This window comes from Peromyscus maniculatus, chromosome 9 (assembly GCF_049852395.1).
Source record: "Peromyscus maniculatus bairdii isolate BWxNUB_F1_BW_parent chromosome 9, HU_Pman_BW_mat_3.1, whole genome shotgun sequence".
Taxonomy (NCBI): Eukaryota; Metazoa; Chordata; class Mammalia; order Rodentia; family Cricetidae; genus Peromyscus; species Peromyscus maniculatus.
The window spans coordinates 15,303,124-15,323,203 of NC_134860.1; the positions used below are offsets into that span (position 1 = coordinate 15,303,124).

At 37.4% G+C, this 20,080-nt stretch overlaps 1 protein-coding gene across 10 annotated transcripts in view; it reads right to left on the reverse strand.

Moving 5' to 3' along the window:
- Nrg3 (neuregulin 3) overlaps nucleotides 1-20,080 on the reverse strand; it is a 1,054,015-nt gene that overhangs the window by 566,922 nt on the left and 467,013 nt on the right. For all 10 annotated transcript variants that reach the window (XM_076544427.1, XM_076544432.1, XM_076544429.1 and 7 more), the window contains exon 2: nucleotides 6,970-7,099. In XM_076544427.1, coding sequence (XP_076400542.1) covers nucleotides 6,970-7,099 — 130 coding nt within the window. The remainder of the gene's footprint in view (nucleotides 1-6,969; nucleotides 7,100-20,080) is intronic.

The following is a 20,080-nucleotide window of genomic DNA, read 5'->3' on the forward strand; positions in this document are numbered from 1 at the left end:
AGTATGCTTTTAATTTTAATTGCTTTATCAGATTTTTCAGGTATATATTAATCTTCAGTTATTATAGAGTAGAGTGATGATTTTGGCTGAATAACTGTTGAAAATGCTGCCCAGCCAGTAGAAAATTATATGAAGCTTTAGCCTTAGTCTCTTAGCTTTGAGTGCTTAGATTTATTTCATATCCCATAAACTCTAACTTAATCTAGAAAACTTAAAAAAACACAGATTCATGTCAAAAATTTGATGCAACAAAAAAATTAATAATAATGACACTTAAAAGTACAAGTTCTTGTTTCAGCTAGAGTTGACAAGTCAGAAAACATTAAAATAAGCTAAGAGTCTTAGAAAAATAACTAAGAATAAAAATAAAAAATAGAATTCTATGTTAATTTACTCCTTCTTAGATGTGGTTCCTCTATCTTTTGTACAACATTTAAGCATCTTACTACGCCAAATTTGGTCAATACAAAGAAGTAAAACTAAAAGAGGCAGCCAACTACACAGATGTCCTGGAGTTGTGACATCACATGCATTGTGTTGTCTGTTTGATTTCTGAGTTAATCAGCCTATCTTGACAATCCACAGAGAAGAATTATTATAACTCAGCTCATCTCTTCTTGTCAAGAGCAATTAGTAGGTCACCTCTTATAAGCATGGCTATTGCAAATAACACACATTATATGTGGGCCAGGACAATCCTTCTCATAAGCATTTCTTGGAAGAACTTGAAAGTTATTCTAAGGCTCTTCAACTTGTTATTTACCCCATTCTGCAAGGGCTGTATGGCTGAGGCTGAATTTATAGGCATGTCAGCCTCTAGCCTCTCTTGTCGATACCTTCCAGGGATGTGTGCCAGATCCCCATTTTCGCTATGACTTGCTTCAACCACAGGGAATCATTATCCACTGCTCTCAGAGTACTTACTGGAAAACCATTTGATAAAGAGGACCCTTGCTAGCCTGAAGAGCTAATGGACCTACAAAGTGACAGAGCAGAGAACTCACCAGGCTAGTCCTGTAATTTTATATATTCGAGCACAGAGATATTGTTGTACTGTTCCCAATCAATTCCCTTAAAAATTGGAGCTTTGATTTCAAAACCTCCCCATGAAGAATGGGACACAGCAATGTGGAGCGAGGCCTCCAGGGCTCCCCTCCCCACTCCAGCTGCTGCCTCTCCAAACCCTCCCAGCACCACACACCATTGTTATCGTGACTGTGTGAGTCCAACAACCCTTCAGTGTCCCTTGGAGAAAGAGTTGTTGGTGAATCATTTTCTTCTTTTCCCAGAAGTTCCATATTTTAAATGATTCAATAATCTTCAAGTCAATAGATTTCCCAAATGATCATGTTAGGTCAAATCCAAGCCAAATGAGATTTTTCCCAAAGTTTGGAAAATCTTTCCTGTCCCCCCCTCCCCAGAATACTAGCAAAACATTTAATCAGCTTCAGTTCAGAAGAGTCACAGCCTTTGGAAGCAAATTTGGCCTTGGAGCACATTAGGCCCATTCAGCTGTCTAGCAATCTTAGTGGTGATGGCAATCTCCTTCACCCAATGATGATGTTTATAGATGGTTCTTCTGACATTTCCCTCCCATCTCTTCTCCATTTCTTTTAAGATATGTCTTTGTTACTATATCCAGTTTTTATTCTCTCAAAATCTGGTGTAAAGACTATCAATAAAATACTAATTAAATGGAACAGGCACATGCAAAGAGACCTGATACTGGTTTAATCTGTAAGTGTTTAATTGAAAATTCTGCTCTCAGCCTAATGACAGTGAAATATAATGACACTGACTGGGTAGAGACATGGAAACTCTATCTCTTAATGGGAAGACCAGAAGCAGGACTCAAGTGTCTTAGACCAAGCATATAATATACAGAGGCTTTAGAAAACACACAATTTAAAGAAGATAATCATTATAAACCTTTCCCTGCCTATTTACTTAGCTCCTTTTTGAGATGAACACACTATATAGTATGTTTAACTTTATCTTATATTCTAGTTTTCACATATAGCATGACAAAATGAACACTCCTATCCTCTTAAAACAGTGGAGAGCCAGTCTCTGCCTACACAGATACTTTCCAATGTGTAGGCATATTTAAACTCAGACCTTAGTATTTTCTTTCTTTTTTGCAATCACAAATAAAAACTATATAATTCCTAACATACATTTCTGTTGTCTATGTTCTGAGAAATTGTGACTTTTGAATGCACAGAAACACTTTTTACAAAATGTTTAACAACCTGTATGCCATAGGACACTTTTAAGAATATGTATAAACTGAGAATTTACTTTTAACAGTCCCTAAATATGGGTTAAGCTAAAAATCAATGACTCCTGCCCCCAAAAAATGAAAAAGAAAAAATGTGTTTCTTGAGAGGCCAGGTCCAGTATCTCCTGTGTCCACTTATTACCTGAATTCCTCTTAAAATAAATAGTGTATTCTGTCCCTTTCTCTACTTTCCTGCTTGGATTTTGTTTTCATTTCAACCTTAGGATACTATGTAACTTCTCCTAGTTGTTAATATTGTGCAACATCAGTTGGTCAGTTTTGTCTTTTATTTTTGTTCTGATGTGTTATTTAGATATGGAAAGCAAACAAACAATGATGTATCAAATATTCTGATCCAAAGGCAACGTTATGCTTATTTTTCTTCCATTTTTTTATTTTTGTTTGAAATGTCCTTACAGTTGCTGACTTAAATAATTATGCAAGCTTATTTGTTTTCTTTAGGTTTCATTCACTTACTTAATTCATTAACTTTCATCATCACTGAGGATAACTGTTTATGTATGAAATAAGAAAAAAAAACATATGCTTTGGGTTTGGTTTGCCTGAGCACCATTTATTGAGCAATCTGCCCCTCTTGATTTCCATATTGATCTTTCCTCACGCTTTCCTTATCAAACACTTTTTCGTTTTGTTCTTGTTTACTTTTTCAGACAAAATCTCACTGTGTAACCTTGGATGTGGCTATGTAGACCAGGGTGACCTAGAACTCACAGAGATCCTTCTGCTTTTGACTCTGGAGTGCTGGGATTATAGGCATGTGTCACCACATAGAGCTCTGAATGAACACTTTTGTGTTTGATGAAGTATTCTTTGAATCTCTACTGGAAGCTTTGTTACTAATTGTGTTAACAAAAGAGGTCTATGCCAGAGCACAGTTATTTCTCATAGCAAGGAAAATAGATGGTGAAGTTTGTTATAGCATTGCGACTTTAGACAAAGAATGTCAAGAAAACATCATCATAATTTATCTCAGACTTTGATTTATAGTATTTTGTAACTGAAAAACATCATAGCAAGTTGATACATATACACGTCTTTATATTGCAGTACAATACATTAAATGTGGTCTTATTTTACTTGGAACATTTTCCAGTAATTAATACATACTAAATCTGCCACGAGTGTCATGCCAGTCACTACTTCTGCAAACACATCACAAATTGCAGTGCTATGTAATTCTTAAATTCATTTCTGTATGTATTTATTTAGTATTAGTGATAGAAGATATCCAATACACATTTGCCAAATAGGGGAAGAGTGAATGAAACATACTACTACTTAAATAGAGTGCTACACAAATGGCATAGTATTAATAACTGCCTCGGAAAGTTTAAGAGTAGCTGATGCAGGAACAAATAGGTGCTTTTGATTCACAGAACTCTTGAAAGATAAATAGCAGCCAAGTATGATGTGTGATATTCACGACAAGACCTGGGAGATGAATAGCAGGCATGTGTGATGTGTGACTTATTTATACTAGTAAGAGATTTATAGACTAGGTGTCTACTAACATACTTGAGTTCCAATTCTGCACACAGCTGGTCTTTTGTCACGATTATCTTTGTTGTCACTCTATGATAAATAATAGGTTGTCAGAACCAAAATATGTAAGAAACATGAAGACAGAGGGCCCAAGTATTACACATCCTTCTAGTTAAGACATTGATGCAATTCCAATTGTATGAGATACAAAATTTAGACATACACATGTATGAATAAAGATTCCTTTTCCGAACATGAGACCTGCTCTTGTGGGTTAAACAGGGTTTCAATAAATCCCTGTAGTGAGCTATTGATTTCCAATGTCTCAGAGTGTGAGCATGCATGTGGAAAAATTCTTTACTTAAGGATTATATTTGCTTATTTGTTTTTTGTTTGTTTGTTTTTTCTGGCAACCTCAGGAGCAACCATCCCAGGGCTTAAGTGTGTGAGGCAAGCAATTTATCCTATTTTCCAAACCAGAATGAAGTTAGGAAGAATTCACAGGGTGGAATGTAATCCATTATGACTGGTATTCACACAAGAAGAAGAGATATGAACTCAGACGTCTACAGAAGGAACACAATGACAAGACACAGAAAGAAGATGTGTCACATAGTCTAAGTCAAGAGTCCTCAAAAGAAACCAACCCCAATATCATCTTGATCATTGACCTCTAATCTGTCTAATTGGGAGACAACAGATTTCAGTTGTTAAACTATATGGTCTGCCACTCTTGGTGTTAGCAATCCTAGAAAATTAATACAACATAGAAGTACGAAATGAAGTAATGGACAGTAGAGGCAGGAGAGATGTGGAAGAATAGGGAACAAAACTGAAGAGAAATTTAGGAATAGAGAAAGGTCTTGGGGAGTGAACATGACAGCTGAACAATGCATGCATATGTGGAAAGGCCACAGTAAGCCCCAATAATTTCTACAACTGATATATCTAAAATACAAAAAGTTAAAATGAAGACTAATAAATTCATAAACTTAAGGAATTAGTGAGACCATATGTTTGAAAAGGCTTTGAATCATTCTGTCCCTTTCTGTATATTCAATTTTAGAACAGATGACTCATACTGGCATACATTGGTTGAGTTAGATCTGATCCATCTTTGTGGTAAAACACCATCAAAGAAAGTTGCCTTATTAGCTGATTCTTCTAATTCATCTCACCTTCAGTGGATAAGGAGGTCAGCTTTAATTGACTGTCTGATGCCTTGCTTTATTTTGTATTGCTATTACTATAACAAGGTAAGTGGGGCTAAACAACATGTAAAATAAGGAAGTGAATTTGGCTTATTAATCTAGTGACTGGGAACATAGACATCATGTTGCCAGTATAGCATTGTATCACACTGTGGCAGAGAAACAAAGAAGAAACTAGTCATAGATAAAACAGTGCACATGTAACCATTACTAAGAGATAGGGGAAAAAAAAGGGTCATGTTATTCATGATAACATGCTCCTTAGGAAACATATCCTGTCTTACTGACTTTGACACACTCTTAGGAGATAATGTTAATCTGTTCACAAGGGTGGAACATCCATGACCTAATTACCTTCACTAGTTTCTGACTCTTCAAAGCCATCACTGCAATATCAACACATGGAGGACTATGCCTCCAGCATATGATGTCTAGTAACAAGTCATGCCACCAATCCTACTAAGAATTTTCACACCATGACCTAACTGTGTGGACTAAGGTAACTTTAACACTTGGCTGAGTGACTAAAAGACCTTGGACACAGACAAGGCTCTGAAAAGGGTGCCCATATGTTTTTCCCTTTAGAAATTAAGATCACTTATATACGACTTGCCAGCATTCTCAGAGGCATAACAAATACAGAAAAAGTGTGGGATGGAACTATCCATACTTTCCTTCATTTTCCACTCAGGTTTTTAGAAATAAAATAAAAAATTTTAAATTGGGGTAAATTCAGAAGACAGAGAAGCAGGTATGTAACAGAAAGGGCTAAACCACATTAAAGTTCCATGTCATAGGTAAAGAAACATTGCCTTCTCCTTACCCTGATACAGGACAGAGAACCTCTACCAACATTCATCAGTCCATTCACACCTATATCTCTGTCCACAGTGGCCACAAATCCTCTTCATGGACTCATGGTTGCTTGTGAAGCAAGCCAGATTTGCTGTCACATTCTGATCTCACCACTAAAAGATACATTTTTCTGAGTCATCTTAATAAAACAACATGAAGATAAAGTTTTATAAAGCGGTATAGAGAAAAAGTCACAATTTTCCATGCTTTGTGATTCAGCATAATTAATTTAATAACTGTGTCAGATGAGGAGAGTAAATAAAGGAAAGGGAAGATTTGTGGTTACATATGGTCACTGAAGCATGTACAATTGCAAGGAAAAACAAATTACAAGGGTAGTGCTGGAAATAAAAGCATGGTGGGAAATAACTTTTGAATGCTAATTTGATTCTTCTGTTGAGCCTTAAAGTGGCAGTGTCTAGGAGTCCATTGTTTATATCCCCTTGCTTGTATTTTTAGCAGTTGTACAAACCGGTGTCTCTGAAAACCAATTAAACACCTTCCTGAATCTACTGGGAATTTCTCTTAAGTGGTTCTCTACCTGGGTCCTAGCAGGACAATCATTTCATTTACAACATCTTGCTGGAGAGCAGTTTCTTATCACCGGTATTTTCAAAAATGTCTGAAATTAATAAGTGCAGCAGAATCATAATAAAACCCAGCTCTCTTTGGACACAGGTGCAGGCTCTGGGATTTGCTTCACATTGAACACCAAGACTCTCTAAGATGAGCAGTCTGTGTCTCTTACTGAAGTTCTTAGATTAGCAAGGAAGGATTATTTCTGAGGAAAGAATTGTTTCTGAGTGACAGGATATAAGCTTGGGTCTCATGTCATAAATACATGCTTTGGAAAATAAATAATCACTTTCATTAAACTGGCAGATATGAAGTAATTTTTTTGACCTGTTAGGCAAAACATAGCCACATCTATCTTATTTCTATTGTTTCTTCCTCAAACAGTAACAAGGTATGAGCCTTGTTACTTGCCATATCAATTTCTCCACTAAAACAGCTGCTCTGTACACACCCAGACACTGTATTGTCAAAGCTGGCTACCACCCTCTACTTCTTGTCCTCAATGAGGGTCTACTCTTTGTTCTATTTGTTGCAGGGGCTTACCGACAGTGTTTATGGGATCCTGTCAAGGTCTCAATCACAAAGCACTCGCCATCATTGAGACAGTATGCTAGGTCCTTGTCTCGGCAGGGTTTGAAATGTTCAGATCGTTCAGTAGAGTATGTCGTAGTATCTGAAGAGGAGAGAAAAGAGGGAAATGCTATTGACATATATTATACTATAGACCACTTCTATCATTAGCTGGACATGTGATTCCAGGACTATGCAAAGGCAATATCAGGGGGATTGGAAACAGATAGCACCAATATTCAATGAAACTAACCTACACAGCTGAATTAAACTACTATATTCATTTATCTTATATTCAGCCCTTCATTTATAAAGGCTCTGTATCCTGGTATTCAACTAAGCAAAAAAGAAAAATATTCAGAGAAAATAACTTGAGAGTGAGCAGAAAGAAGCTCATCTATATTGCCAGCAACCCATAGGTGGAGGCCAGACGATCAGGAGTTCAACGAAGGCCTATGCTACATATTGAATTCAAAGATAGGCTAAGTTGTATAGTATTGTCTTTCTTTGGAAAACAACAATAACAACAACAACAACAAAAACCAAAACCAAAACCAAAATAAATAAATAAATAAATAAATAAATAAATAAATAAATAAATAAATAAAAAGAACCCAAAGGCTGAAATAGCTAAAGCACTCCTAGTTTTTCAAGGTCCTGGATTCACTTCTCAACACTGCACACAAAATTAAACTGTAGCAGAACATTCTAGCATGGATCTTTAATCCTAGCACTCAGGAGGCAGAGGTAGGCCGATCTTTGTGAGTTCAAGGCCATTCTGGTCTTCAAAGCAAGTCCTATGACAGCTAAACCACCAAACAAATAAACAGTATATGTTCATACATGTTCTCCTCACCACTGTTCCCTAAACAAGAGCCAATGGCATCTATTTAAACAGCATTTGTATTATACTCTGCATCATTAGTGCTGGACAATAAATTATGTTGGAAGGAGTGCATAGGAGATGCAAACACTGAATCATTATAGGTAAGAGCTTGAACATCCAGTCAGAATCAAATGAATGTCTTGGGACCAATGATACCCTCCCACTACATTTTAACAGTGGAGTCACTCTGGGACAGCAGTTCTCAACCTTCCTAATACTGCTACTCTTTAATATAGTTACTCATGTTGTGGTAAACACCAACCAAAAATTATTTCTTTACTTCTTCATAACTGTAACTTTGCTACCATAATAAATTGTAAAATAGATATCTGATATGCAGGGTATCTAATAAGAGACCACAAGGGGGTCATGACCCACAGATTGAGAACCACCACTCTAGGCATTACCCCTAGAGCACACATAACAGCAAAAGTGGAATACAGTCAAATACAGTACAACAACTTTGGTTCAGTTCATTTTTAACTAACATGCTGTATGAAAGATTGAAACAACATGACATTCATTCCCTTTATTTTTGCCAAATGTTGTTAAACATTTGATCAATATATATCCTGATAGTTATGTGGAGATGCATGTCAGTTTGGGAGTGCACTGCTAATAGCTATAATTGCCCAATAGCTGTAATTTTTTCACATTCCCATTTCATTCTGTAATTAAAATGTCAATGCTCCAAATTCTGGAAGTCAGTCATATGTGAAGAATAATGATAGAAAATATTTAATGGTAAAAATAATTGTGATTTTCAGAATTCCTTTAAACATGTGCTTTTAAATCATAGTTACTTATATTTTTCACTAAGCTATACATGTATATCTGCATCCCAAATACTAAACAAGCCCTAAATATATGACTCCACTGCCTCATCTGCACATTGTTTTTGGTTGCAGATTTTAAGCAGCTGAAGCATTAACAGCAATTTCACTTCAATAGCCAAGAAAATATGTTTTTATAAGTAAAAGATGAATAAGTTATTTAGCATTTAATATTGTTGAATTTCCTTTGCATGGATGTAGGTTAGTCACAAGGTTTTGTACTACAAGATTTCACTCCAAAATCCACCCATTCTTTAATTCCATGACTTCCTGGTGGGCAAGTGCTAAGCCCTAATCAGAATAACTGGTACTCAGTAAAATATAGACAATAACTATGACCTCGCTAACATCACAAATCAATCAAATATCATGAATGAAAGATAAGATCACTAATGACCTCATTACAATGCTACTAATAATTATTGTATCTCTAAGAACAAAAAGAAATAGGTATGATTTCACAAGGAGGAATAGTCTTGGTACATTTCAGTATTGATGGATATTTCAATCTGATGACTTCAGAGTCTTCACTCATACGTTACGGGTAGATATTAGAAACAGGACAATGGGCCAGGTGGTGGTGGCACATGCCTTTAATCCCAGCACTCAGGAGGCAGAGCCAGGTGGGTCTCTGTGAGTTCTAGGACAGCCTGGTACACAGAGAAAGATCCAGGACAGGCACCAAAACTCAACAGAAAAACCCTGTCTCCAAAAACACAAAAAAACAGGACAATGGGAACTGTTTTCTGTTTTAAGATAACTTCCTGTTATGACTCACCACAAGATAAAGGCTCTGCTAAACAGACACATTCTGTTTTCTAAATCCTCCCTAGGGCAAAGATCTGTTATTTAGGTCAGTATGCACTATATAGTCATACAGAATCCACCTTCCTTTCTATGAGAAATAATTGACATGCAGGCATTCCAAGCAGAAAGTTCAGTATAAAACATTGAACAGTTGATGGCTTTCCCAACTGCTGAAGTATGCTGCTAATTCATGATTGGCTACTTAATTTCTCCTTTAATTTCTTATTACCCATTGATTGATATTCACTGATCATTTCTCTAAGAGCATCTTTTCATTAACATAACCTACAGCAGAAAAAGTAAGATCCTTATTTTTATAATCAGTGGTTTTAACAAGCTACAGACTCAGAGTGCAATACAATGGCAAAGCAATTACAATCAATTAATTTCCATCTGACAATTGCTGTCTCCTGGGGTTCCCATACAATTCTATCAATTACATTGCTGTCACAGTGGGAATCATCTGTCAGCACATTACAGAGGATCAGAGACCCCAGGAAGTGGCTCTGAAAACGTCCTGGGTATAAGAGGTAGCGAACACAGATTTACCATGTACTTGAACCATCTATACTCATAGCTTGAAGAATCATAGCATTAATTTCAAGTACTTTAACTGTTTTCCAAATGAACATTTTGATTATTTTGTAGAGCTTCATGTGATGGACCATGAGAAAGTACTGGATTGGCTACTTCTGTTAGTAAATCAACTGAAATTACCAGTAAGTTTAAAATATCAGCATTTACCCAAGCATTTTGCTGTGATATTCTTATTTTACTACTCACTGCAAAGCACAGGACTTGGGGACAAGGTAAAGACATATGCCTCATAAAGTAGAAGTTTGTTCTTAAAGTAATCATGCCAAAAACGAAGACTGACATGTTTCAAGATCATACTGCTATATGAACTTGACAACCACCCACCTAATCTTATGTTAAATAAGTAACATACAGAATACCAAAGCAACCATTAATCCTGCTTTCCATAATTTATAACCAAATGTTGCCTAGCATAAAGCAGTAGGCATTGTGAATAACACCACTAAAATTGATAAATCTGTTTATAAGTATGTATACATATCTGTCTGTATGTGTTTAATATTTAACAAAAATCATTACAGAACGCATTATATAGAACATAAAATAAAAATCAACTATCACATACCATTCATTATATTGTTTCTGTGCCCTAAGGTAGCACAACAGATGAGATCTATCTTCAGTTCTTTAAAATTAAATTCTTGGGTTACATCAGATAGCAGATAGCACATTCTCACCTATAAACTCAGCCAATACTTTTGGGACGTATTTATGTTTTTTAAAATTGCAGCACCATTAATATAATCCAATACACTAAGCTGACTATAAAGTGTGTGCTATAATTTTGGCATGTACTTAAACAAATTTATTTTTAGAAACATATAATTTGGTAATTTTAACAAAAAATTTATGCTATATTTATTTATAGATTTTTTTTTTGCTATATAGGGGGAGGACTTGGTAAATCAATACTTTTCTTTAAAAGATCTTTCATAGGGTCATACTCAATAGAGGCACATTATTAGATAGCCCTTTCTCATTTCATATCTGTTCATGAGTATCATATATGTCAGGACTGAGAGCTCTTGAGCACAGTAGGTTTACACCCCTCTGATCTGACTTCATGGATGGCTTGACAACAACATGCACACAGCACATGTTTGCAGGTCGATACATATATTTACGCTTGAGCATTTTTCTATGTTTATGTTGAAAAGTATGATTTCATTATTTTGTCATTATAAGAAATAAACTCAAGGGCTGGATAAATGGCTCTGTGGTTAAGAACACTTGCCACTCTTGCAGAGAACCTGAGTTTGGTTCCCAAAACACACATGGAGGCTCACTGTCTATAGCTTCAGTACCAGGGCCTCCAATACCCTTTTCTGGCTTTCTCAAGCACCAGTCACAGACGGTACTCACAGATAAATCAGGCACACACACACACATGCACCTAAATAAAATAAACAAATAGAAATAAACAAACTCGTAAAATATCTAGACAATTAAAGTTTAGTCTCAAGAAGCACCTGGAAAACAACTTAGGAGCCGGGTATCGTGATGCAAGCCAGTTGTCCTAAATAGTAACTCTATGAAGTCTGAGGCAGGAAGAAAGACAAAATTCAAAGATAGCCTGGGCAACGTAGAAAGAGACCCACATTTATCAACAATGACAACAGCAAAAAACATAGAAGCAACTTAAAATTTAGGTAAAGCACAAAGAATTTCATAAAAGTAAAGTTAATTCTATGGGATGGAGGGCAAAGGTGAAGAAAGCAAAACAAAAGTAAAATTAGGAAAGGATTTTAAGACAGAAGACCATGGAGGGCAGAGGAAGGATGAAGGCTTAAAAAAGTGCTAAGGTCTTCCAAGTATAAAGACAACAGGCCAAGGGCTCGGGGAAAGAAGGCAGGTTGGTGATTGAGGAACCTGACCACAGGGGCTGGGCAATTATCTGGACCACTCATCTGGCACTTGTTCCATGTGGTTTAATGGGTTTTCTTATTTTTATTGGGTTTTGATCTCTCTCCCCAAGGAGGTCACAGAGATGTTTTTTTTTTTTTTTTCACTTTTGTATTCTTTCCACTTCATGTAGCATACATAGTAAGCAATCAGCACAGTAATTAAACACACTGTAGGAAGTAGTAGTAGTTAATTCATTAAAAGCAAAATGGGGAAAAATGTATGGCTGGAAGACAGGAATCCCTGCAGACTTTTGCAATGAAAGTTAATTTATTAATGACTAAGAAAATGGCTCCTTTTCCCTTTAAGTACTGAGTTGAACTTGAGTGTCACTTTGGGAGGGTTTCTATGCTCCAAACACAATACTGCATACACTATGGGAACCCACAGTTCTGTTGCAAGAAGAATATGTGAAATTGGCTATTACAGATAATAATTGCAGTAGACAGTCAAGGAAGAATAGAGCTTAGTGTGAGCTGCTGCTGTTTCTGAGGGCATCCCAGAAGATCAGCACGGGAGCCCTGTGCTGAATGTGTGTTATTTAACTGTCAGAGGAACAGGAATTCTAGCAAGATCACCTGAAGAAGAAAGTAATGGAGCAAAGAGAAGACTGGATAGATCTTTCACACTCCTGGCTGGCAATGACAGTTTCGTCATGAAGTTTTCCACTTCTCTCTGATAGCTCATAACTTGACAGTTCTCTAAAATGAAGTTAAAACTGTAATGAACAATCCCAATGGTTTAAAATACCTTGAAGGTGAGACAAGTGATTTGCATATGGTCTTTTTCTCTGGCAACCTCTTCCAGGGCAGCAGTGTAAGTGAAATCTGCTCCATATATTAAAATTCCCTGTTGAATCTACTACTTATTTGGCACCCAGGAAGAAACATTGGTATGAGATTGATTTATAAAATATTTAGTACAGCATTGTTTGAAAGGAAAACACACCACTTCTCAGCTGAAAAGAGGCAAAGATAGCTTTTTCCCCCTACCGTGAGAGATCAGACAATTGTTCACTTTGCTAGTGTAGAGAAAATGGGAATGCTGTGCACAGCACATTGAGGTCCAATGGAGTGACAAGACTGTTGAAAGGATTTACGGTTCTTGGTGTATCTTAAAGATACCCATTCTCACAGCAAATGCAGAAAGACACCTCCCCCTTTTAAATTTGCATGACATACCTACTTCCTTCCAGCTAGAAAGACTACTTTTAAACCCTGTCCCAACAATTCTCGCTCATATAAACCCTCCTCTTTCTTGCTAATTAGACTCCCAGCACTCCACCTGGGCTCTAGCCGTGGATGTCTGCATCCAGATTCCTCAGTACTTGGATGGGGTTTCTGGCACAACTATTAGGGTGTTTGGCCATGCCATCACCAGGGTAGGTCAGTCCTGGCTGTCTTTCGGCCATTGCCAGCAGTCTTTTGTGGGGTATCTTTGTGGATTTTTGTGGGCCTCTTTAGCACTTTGTTTCTTCCTTTTCTCATGTCTTCATTACCATGGTCTCCTATTCCTTGTTCTCCCTCTCTGTTCTTGATCCAGGTGGGATCTCCCGCTCTATTTCCCTCAACCCTCGCTGTTCATTGCTCCCACTCATGTCCAGGCTGTTCATGTAGATCTCATCCATTTCTCCGTCATTGGGTGATCCCCGTGTCTTTCTTGGGGTCCTATTTATATGAGCGAGAATTGTTGAAACCAAGGTTGGATAAAGCACAGGGACAAATAGCCAAATGAATGGAAACACATGAACTATGAACCAAAGGCTGAGGGGCCCCCAACTGGATCAGGCCCTCTGAATAGGTGAGACAGTTGATTGGTTTGATCTGTTTGGGAGACATCTAGGCAGTGGTACCAGGTCCTGGGCTCGCTGCATGAGATAGCTGTTTGAAACCTGGGACTTATACAGGGATGCTTGGCTCAATCTGGGAGGAGGGGACTGGACCTGCCTGGACTGAATCTATCAGGTCGTATCAGTCCTCAGGGGTGGCCTTGATCTGGAGGTGGTGGAAATGGGGGGTGGGGTGGGGGGAAGGGGAGGGGGGCAGGAAGGGGGAGAACAAGGGAATCTGTGGCTGTTATGTAGAACTGAATAGTATTGTAAAATAAAATTAAAAAAAAAGATACTAGCATGCGTAAAAAGAAAAAAAAAATAAACCCTGTCCCAAGAGTTGTGTTATCATGGGGCATACCTGTAATCCCACCATTTCAGATGGTGAAACAGATAGATTGTATATTTAAGACCAGCCTGGGATTACACTGGGAGATTCTATCAAAAAATATTAAAGAAAGAAAGCAAAAGGAAAGAAGGCAGACAGAGATACACATACAGAGAAGGGGGGATGGAGGGAGGAGAAAAGGAGAAGGAAAGAGAAAGGAAAAGAAAACTACTTCTGTTCCAGTTTAAATAAACCTACATGGGCATATCATGTTTGGTGGCAATACATTTATTTTCTAACTGGAAAATTTATCATGAAAGCCAGTATTTGTCATTCTTCCTGCACACCAACACCTAAACTATACACATTTTTACAAACTGCTTCCACCATGATGGTAATAGTAGTGACTGTCATTGATACCCTTGTAGTCTGTGTTTATTCTTCCCTAACACTATTTCTTCTCTTCAAATCAGGTTCCTGAAAAGACCCATGCTATGTTTCCCACTAACTCAAAAGCAGATGATAGCTTAGCTTTCATTTTCTCATGTTGTTTTAGTCTCTTCACCTTTTTGGCCTTTGTGACTGGGCTGTTCACCAGCTTCCATGCTGCCATATATTCTTGACATCCCTGTTCTCCTTGATTTTTGGTGTCTCATCTATTCAATATTTAAATTCTGGATTACTAAATACTTGTCTCCAAATCACTTCTAAAGCATACGCAGAATTGTTAGTGATCAATCATCTATCAGATAACACTGTGGATTGTTGATCTTGAGGCTTATTCTTTCCTCATTTGCTGAATGCAGTATGGACACCTGACAGATTGTGTCCTTGGCTACAGGCTTCATTGTTCTTATCTGATAATTTCTGGACTCAGTCAATGCAGTTTGACATGCTTTACAATATTGCTTCCCACTGGCCAGGATTTTATTTCTGTTCTTTCTTCTATTTATTCTCCAGGGCTTGTCTACTCCCGGTGTGGTTTTCAAACCAGAATTATTTGAGCCACCTACAGGCTATTGTGTTAGACACAGAAACTCATGGGATCCATCCTAGACTCAACAACATTGGAAGCAATGGGGTTGGATCCTGAGTGGTGCTTTCATAAGTTCCTCAGGTGACTGTCATGCTTCCTGCACCCTGAGCAATAGGTGATCTTGATGACCTAATTTATTACCATCTACATGTCAGTGGCTGACAACAGTTTACCTTTAGCCCAGGAGTTTCTCGAAGTTCCTGCCTACACACCTTTCATCTTGATAGTCACCTGCAAAGCCCCACAACAATAATCTATAGAAAACTGAACTCTTGCCTTTCAAAGGGATCACCCTTCAGGATATGAGATTCCTCTAATCTGACAGCGTTGATACCACTATGATTCCAGAATCCTAGGGGAACTCCCCTTTTGATTCTCCATAGGCAATCATCAACCACTGGTAATTTGCCTCTGATCTTTTGAATATGCCGTGCTTTTTTATCTCTTCTCTTCTGGATTGAGACCCTTTTCAGTTCTGCCTGCACACAAGCAAGCCACTCTAAGACAAATTATTCACACTAAAATCTCTGCAAAAGATAAGCTTGCTAAAGTCTTCCATCACCTCCCAGGTTAGAAGATCTTCTTAGAATCCACCTTACTAGAGTCTCACAATCACACAGAACTGCAATGTGATTGCTTATGTGATTATTCTCGCAACTTCCCAAGTTGGTTGGTGAGGCCTGGACCTCTCAAGATCATCTCCCCATCCTCTTAATTTCTATCAGGGTCTAACACCAAATACATGAGCATTGCCTGGTTTCTGAGGGCAAGTATTGGAATGACAATGAGTATCCTAACATTACAGTTTCATAGCTCTCTGATACCTACTTTCAACATAAGGTAAATATTACCATATAGCTCCATATCAGCATAAAAAATGCTTTTAGAGTGCAATTATGTGTGTGTGTGTGTGTGTGTGTGTGTGTGTGTGTATGTATGTACCTGAGGTTGGATAATAATTGAGTTATTTTTTATTTTATTTGATGTGGCAGATGCCATTGAAAATAAATAATTTCATTTTTATAAACATATTTATATTTGTTGATTCAAGAACTACCCCAGTTTAAAATTACTTATATTATTTTAGTACACAGGATATCAAAGCAACTTAATATGTGGTATGGGCATGATAGATATAACTAGAATTAATCTGTGTGTTTGTAAATTTACAGGATTCTATAGCCCACAGTGCTTCCCGAGTGTTAACTCTTTGATTTCCAGATTAATGCAGATGACTTCTGGGACTTTGGGGACAGGTGCCCATGGTGGTATGGTGACAGACATTACTCAGAGAGTTTTAACAGTGTCTACTTACCAGCTAGAACATAATCACTGCACTATTTTAACAATGTATTTAATTAATGAGACATGTGACCTTTAGGGTTTTTCATGATCTTCATCTGTCATTAGTGTTAAGTTTCAAATCTGGGGCGAACAGCTGAGGTGCCTATTTAACATGTCAAATTGGATCTGGCTTCCAGGTTGTCCCACTATCTCTCAGCCCCTATGTGTTGCAATGTATGGCTGGCATAGCCTGTTCTCTACCCTGAACTCTTTAGTCCAGGGCCTGGGCTGCCTCTGTCAGCAGAGGCTCTTCCCTATAGAACCCAGTCATTTTGGTTACCTGTAACATGAATCTTAAAATGTCTTATTAATAAAAACAAACCCAGAGCCAGGTATTGGGGTGAATGATGAAAGATCAGAGAAGCAGAACAAGCCACAGCTAACCGCACCTTACCAACTTCTCAGCTGATATTGTTTCCTCAAAATGAAACCTCTGAGTCTTTATCCAAATGGATCTCAGCTGAACTGCTGCTAAAAGCCTAAAAGCTTAAAAGCCCCTAGTTCTTGGTCCTCACACCTTATATACCTTTCTGCTTCCTGCCATTACTTCCTTTGTGTGTCTTTCCCAAGCAAGATATAAATTCTCAAATGCTGGGATTAAAGGTATGTGTGTCACCATGCCTGGCTGTTTCCAGTGTGGACTTGTACTCACAGAGATCCAGATGGATCTCTGCCTCCCAAGTGTTAGGATTAAAGGTGTGTGTGCCACCATTTTCTGACCTCTATGTCTATCTAGTGGCTGTTCTGTTCTCTGACCCCAGATAAGTTTATTAGAGTGCACAATATATTGGGGGACACAATATCACCACAGTTACCCAGCTCTTTTTGTACCTTTGGCCTCCTGGCTGTTGCACCTGGTTCCTGTCTCTTCCCTCTCCCTTACCTTCCCCTTCCCCCTACATGGCACAGCTCAGCCTGATCATGCTCACTCTGGACTTTCCCAGATATCCCTGTCTCTGTCTACATTTTCCCTTTTATCTACAAGGAACTTTCTCTTCCACCATACCTAGAAGCAGTCATGTCCTTTTCTTTTCTTTTCTTTTCTTTTCTTTTCTTTTCTTTTCTTTTCTTTTCTTTTCTTTTCTTTTCTTTCTTTTCTCTTTTCTTTCTTTTCTTTTATTCTCTCTTTTCTTCTCCTCTCTCTCTCTCTCTCTCTCTCTCTCTCTCTCTTTCATTCAATTAGCACAGTCAGTTTTAGGACTTCAAATGAGATGGATTGAGACAATAGATTATTGAAGTCCACATGGACTAACAATATTTGGAATAAACTCATTTATCAGATGTAAACATTTCCTTCATTTCAAGAGAAAGAATTGGAGCATGGGAGGATCATGCACTATTCTTAGGATTTTGTATATAGCTTATCAATAAAAATAAAGTTCCACAAATCTCTTTAATATTCACAGGCTTATTTTACCAAGGGTTGAATGTATTTAAAGTATATATATCTGAGTCTCACCTTGTCAAATACTCTCACAATTCTGTTGTAAGTAAATGTTATCAGCAGTCAGAAAACACTATCCTCTGCAACCCATTTGTCTGTATTCCCTTACCTCCCAGCACCCATATTTGAAGAAGAGACTGACACAGTGGTAGGAAGTAGAAGAGGTGGGTGGGTTGAAAATTAAAACAGAAAGTAGCAGGTTTCAAGAAACTCTATTCATTTTTCAATTTAAAATTTCTTTTCATTCTCTTGTGGCTTAGAAATAATGTCTAAACATTTACATCATTCTCTAAATTTTGCATAAAAGTGAAATATTCACTTTATTTAAAAATCTTAGTTTCCCTCTGAGTAGTCACACCTTCTATTTTGAGTATTCAGAAATGTGAGCTCCACCTTCAGTATGTGGGACATGCAGAGGGCATAGGCACTGTAGTTCACATGGAATGAGGCTCTCTGCCTTTGCTAACTAAATTAGTATCATGGAAGTAGGAAAAGTCTTGGAGGTTTGTCTACAAATTACGGCATGAAGAAAAGACAAAAAGGAAGAGTTTCCAAATAAACTGTCAAGGATACCTTGGAGAATATTCATTTCAGCTGCATACAAAACCAAAACAAATAAAAAAACAAGCAAAAAATAGGTGAAAAATCATACTAAAGGCCTCTAAACAGCCAACAGTTGGTCAAGTACATGGACATTCAAGCTGTTTCAAATCCCCAAGACAGATAGCATATCACTATGTGCACACAGAAAGTAAAGAAATGCAAAGAGAGGCAGCAGAGGAAATGCAAGCATATACTTGAAGTGTTAGGATCAAAAGATATAAAGGGATGCAATAAATACACTAAAAGTCAAAAGCACACTAAGTATGAGTAAATAGAGCACTTCCATATAGGAAAGAGGGAAGAAGAGAGAAGAGAGGAAGTGAGGAGAGAGAAAGAGAGAAGAAAATTGTTACTAAAAATTACTGGAAAAGTATCATGTTAACTCATAAAGTGCTACTACATTTATTTGAAAAAGAATGGCATTCACACAATCAGTGACCCATTTATCATTTTGACAATATACAAGTCTTTGGGATATGCCATCAGGTTATGAGACAATTACATTTTTCTTCAAATCTCTTCATATAAGACACCTGCTATATCATTCCACTTCCTTAACAATCTCAGTTTCAGCTGCCATATTCTCCTTCTTAGAGATAGTGTGGATCTTATTTTAAGCAAAAGAGGAACCATAACTGGACTCTGTATTTTGATCTCTGTATCTAGAATCAGGTGTTTTGTAATGGAGTTTTGGAAGTATGGAATTACAGTCTAGCATTGCTACTCACTGACATCTGGAACATCAATAAATAGAATGAATTAAACCGTAATAATTCTGTGTTTCTCCAACCTAAACGAGTAAAGAGGAAAATGCACTTGTAGTGAACTTTATATGGTGATCAGAACCCATTATTTTCTTGCTTCCTCTCTTTTGCTAAATAAATTAGCCGATGTTTATTAAGCATTTTCTATAAATCCCATTTTTCAGTGTCTCTGTATGATGCCAATTAAAGTCAACTTTTCATTGAGTATCTACTATAACAAGCTGAGAACTGCATGAGTTCCTGGGTGGGAATGGGGAAAACCAATCCAGAGACAACAAGGAATGTGGCTGCTTTACAAGACTTCCAGGCAACTGCAATTGCTCAAGGTATGTTCTGCTGCATGCTGAGTAGGGGAGATGTACAAACATTTTAACACCTAATCCCTGTTGACCTCTAAACACTTGCTTAGAGATACTAACTGTGACTTAAGCATTTTGAAGAATTAAAAATATATTCATAGGATAGGCCTTGTATTTCTCATTTTCTCTGAAACTGTTCAAAAATCCTCTCATCAGAAGCATAATAGCATCACACACACTGCACCTAACTATTGTTGCAGAGATTTTAGAAAGAGAAGTAACATTTTTCTATATTATTCTGCAAAATAATATTTTAAAGTTTTACTTTTGTCATAGAGAAAAGGGATTCCCTCGGTGGTTGTTCCCTTGGTAATCTTTGTAGGTATAGATAAAAGATAGAGGGTTAGAATATA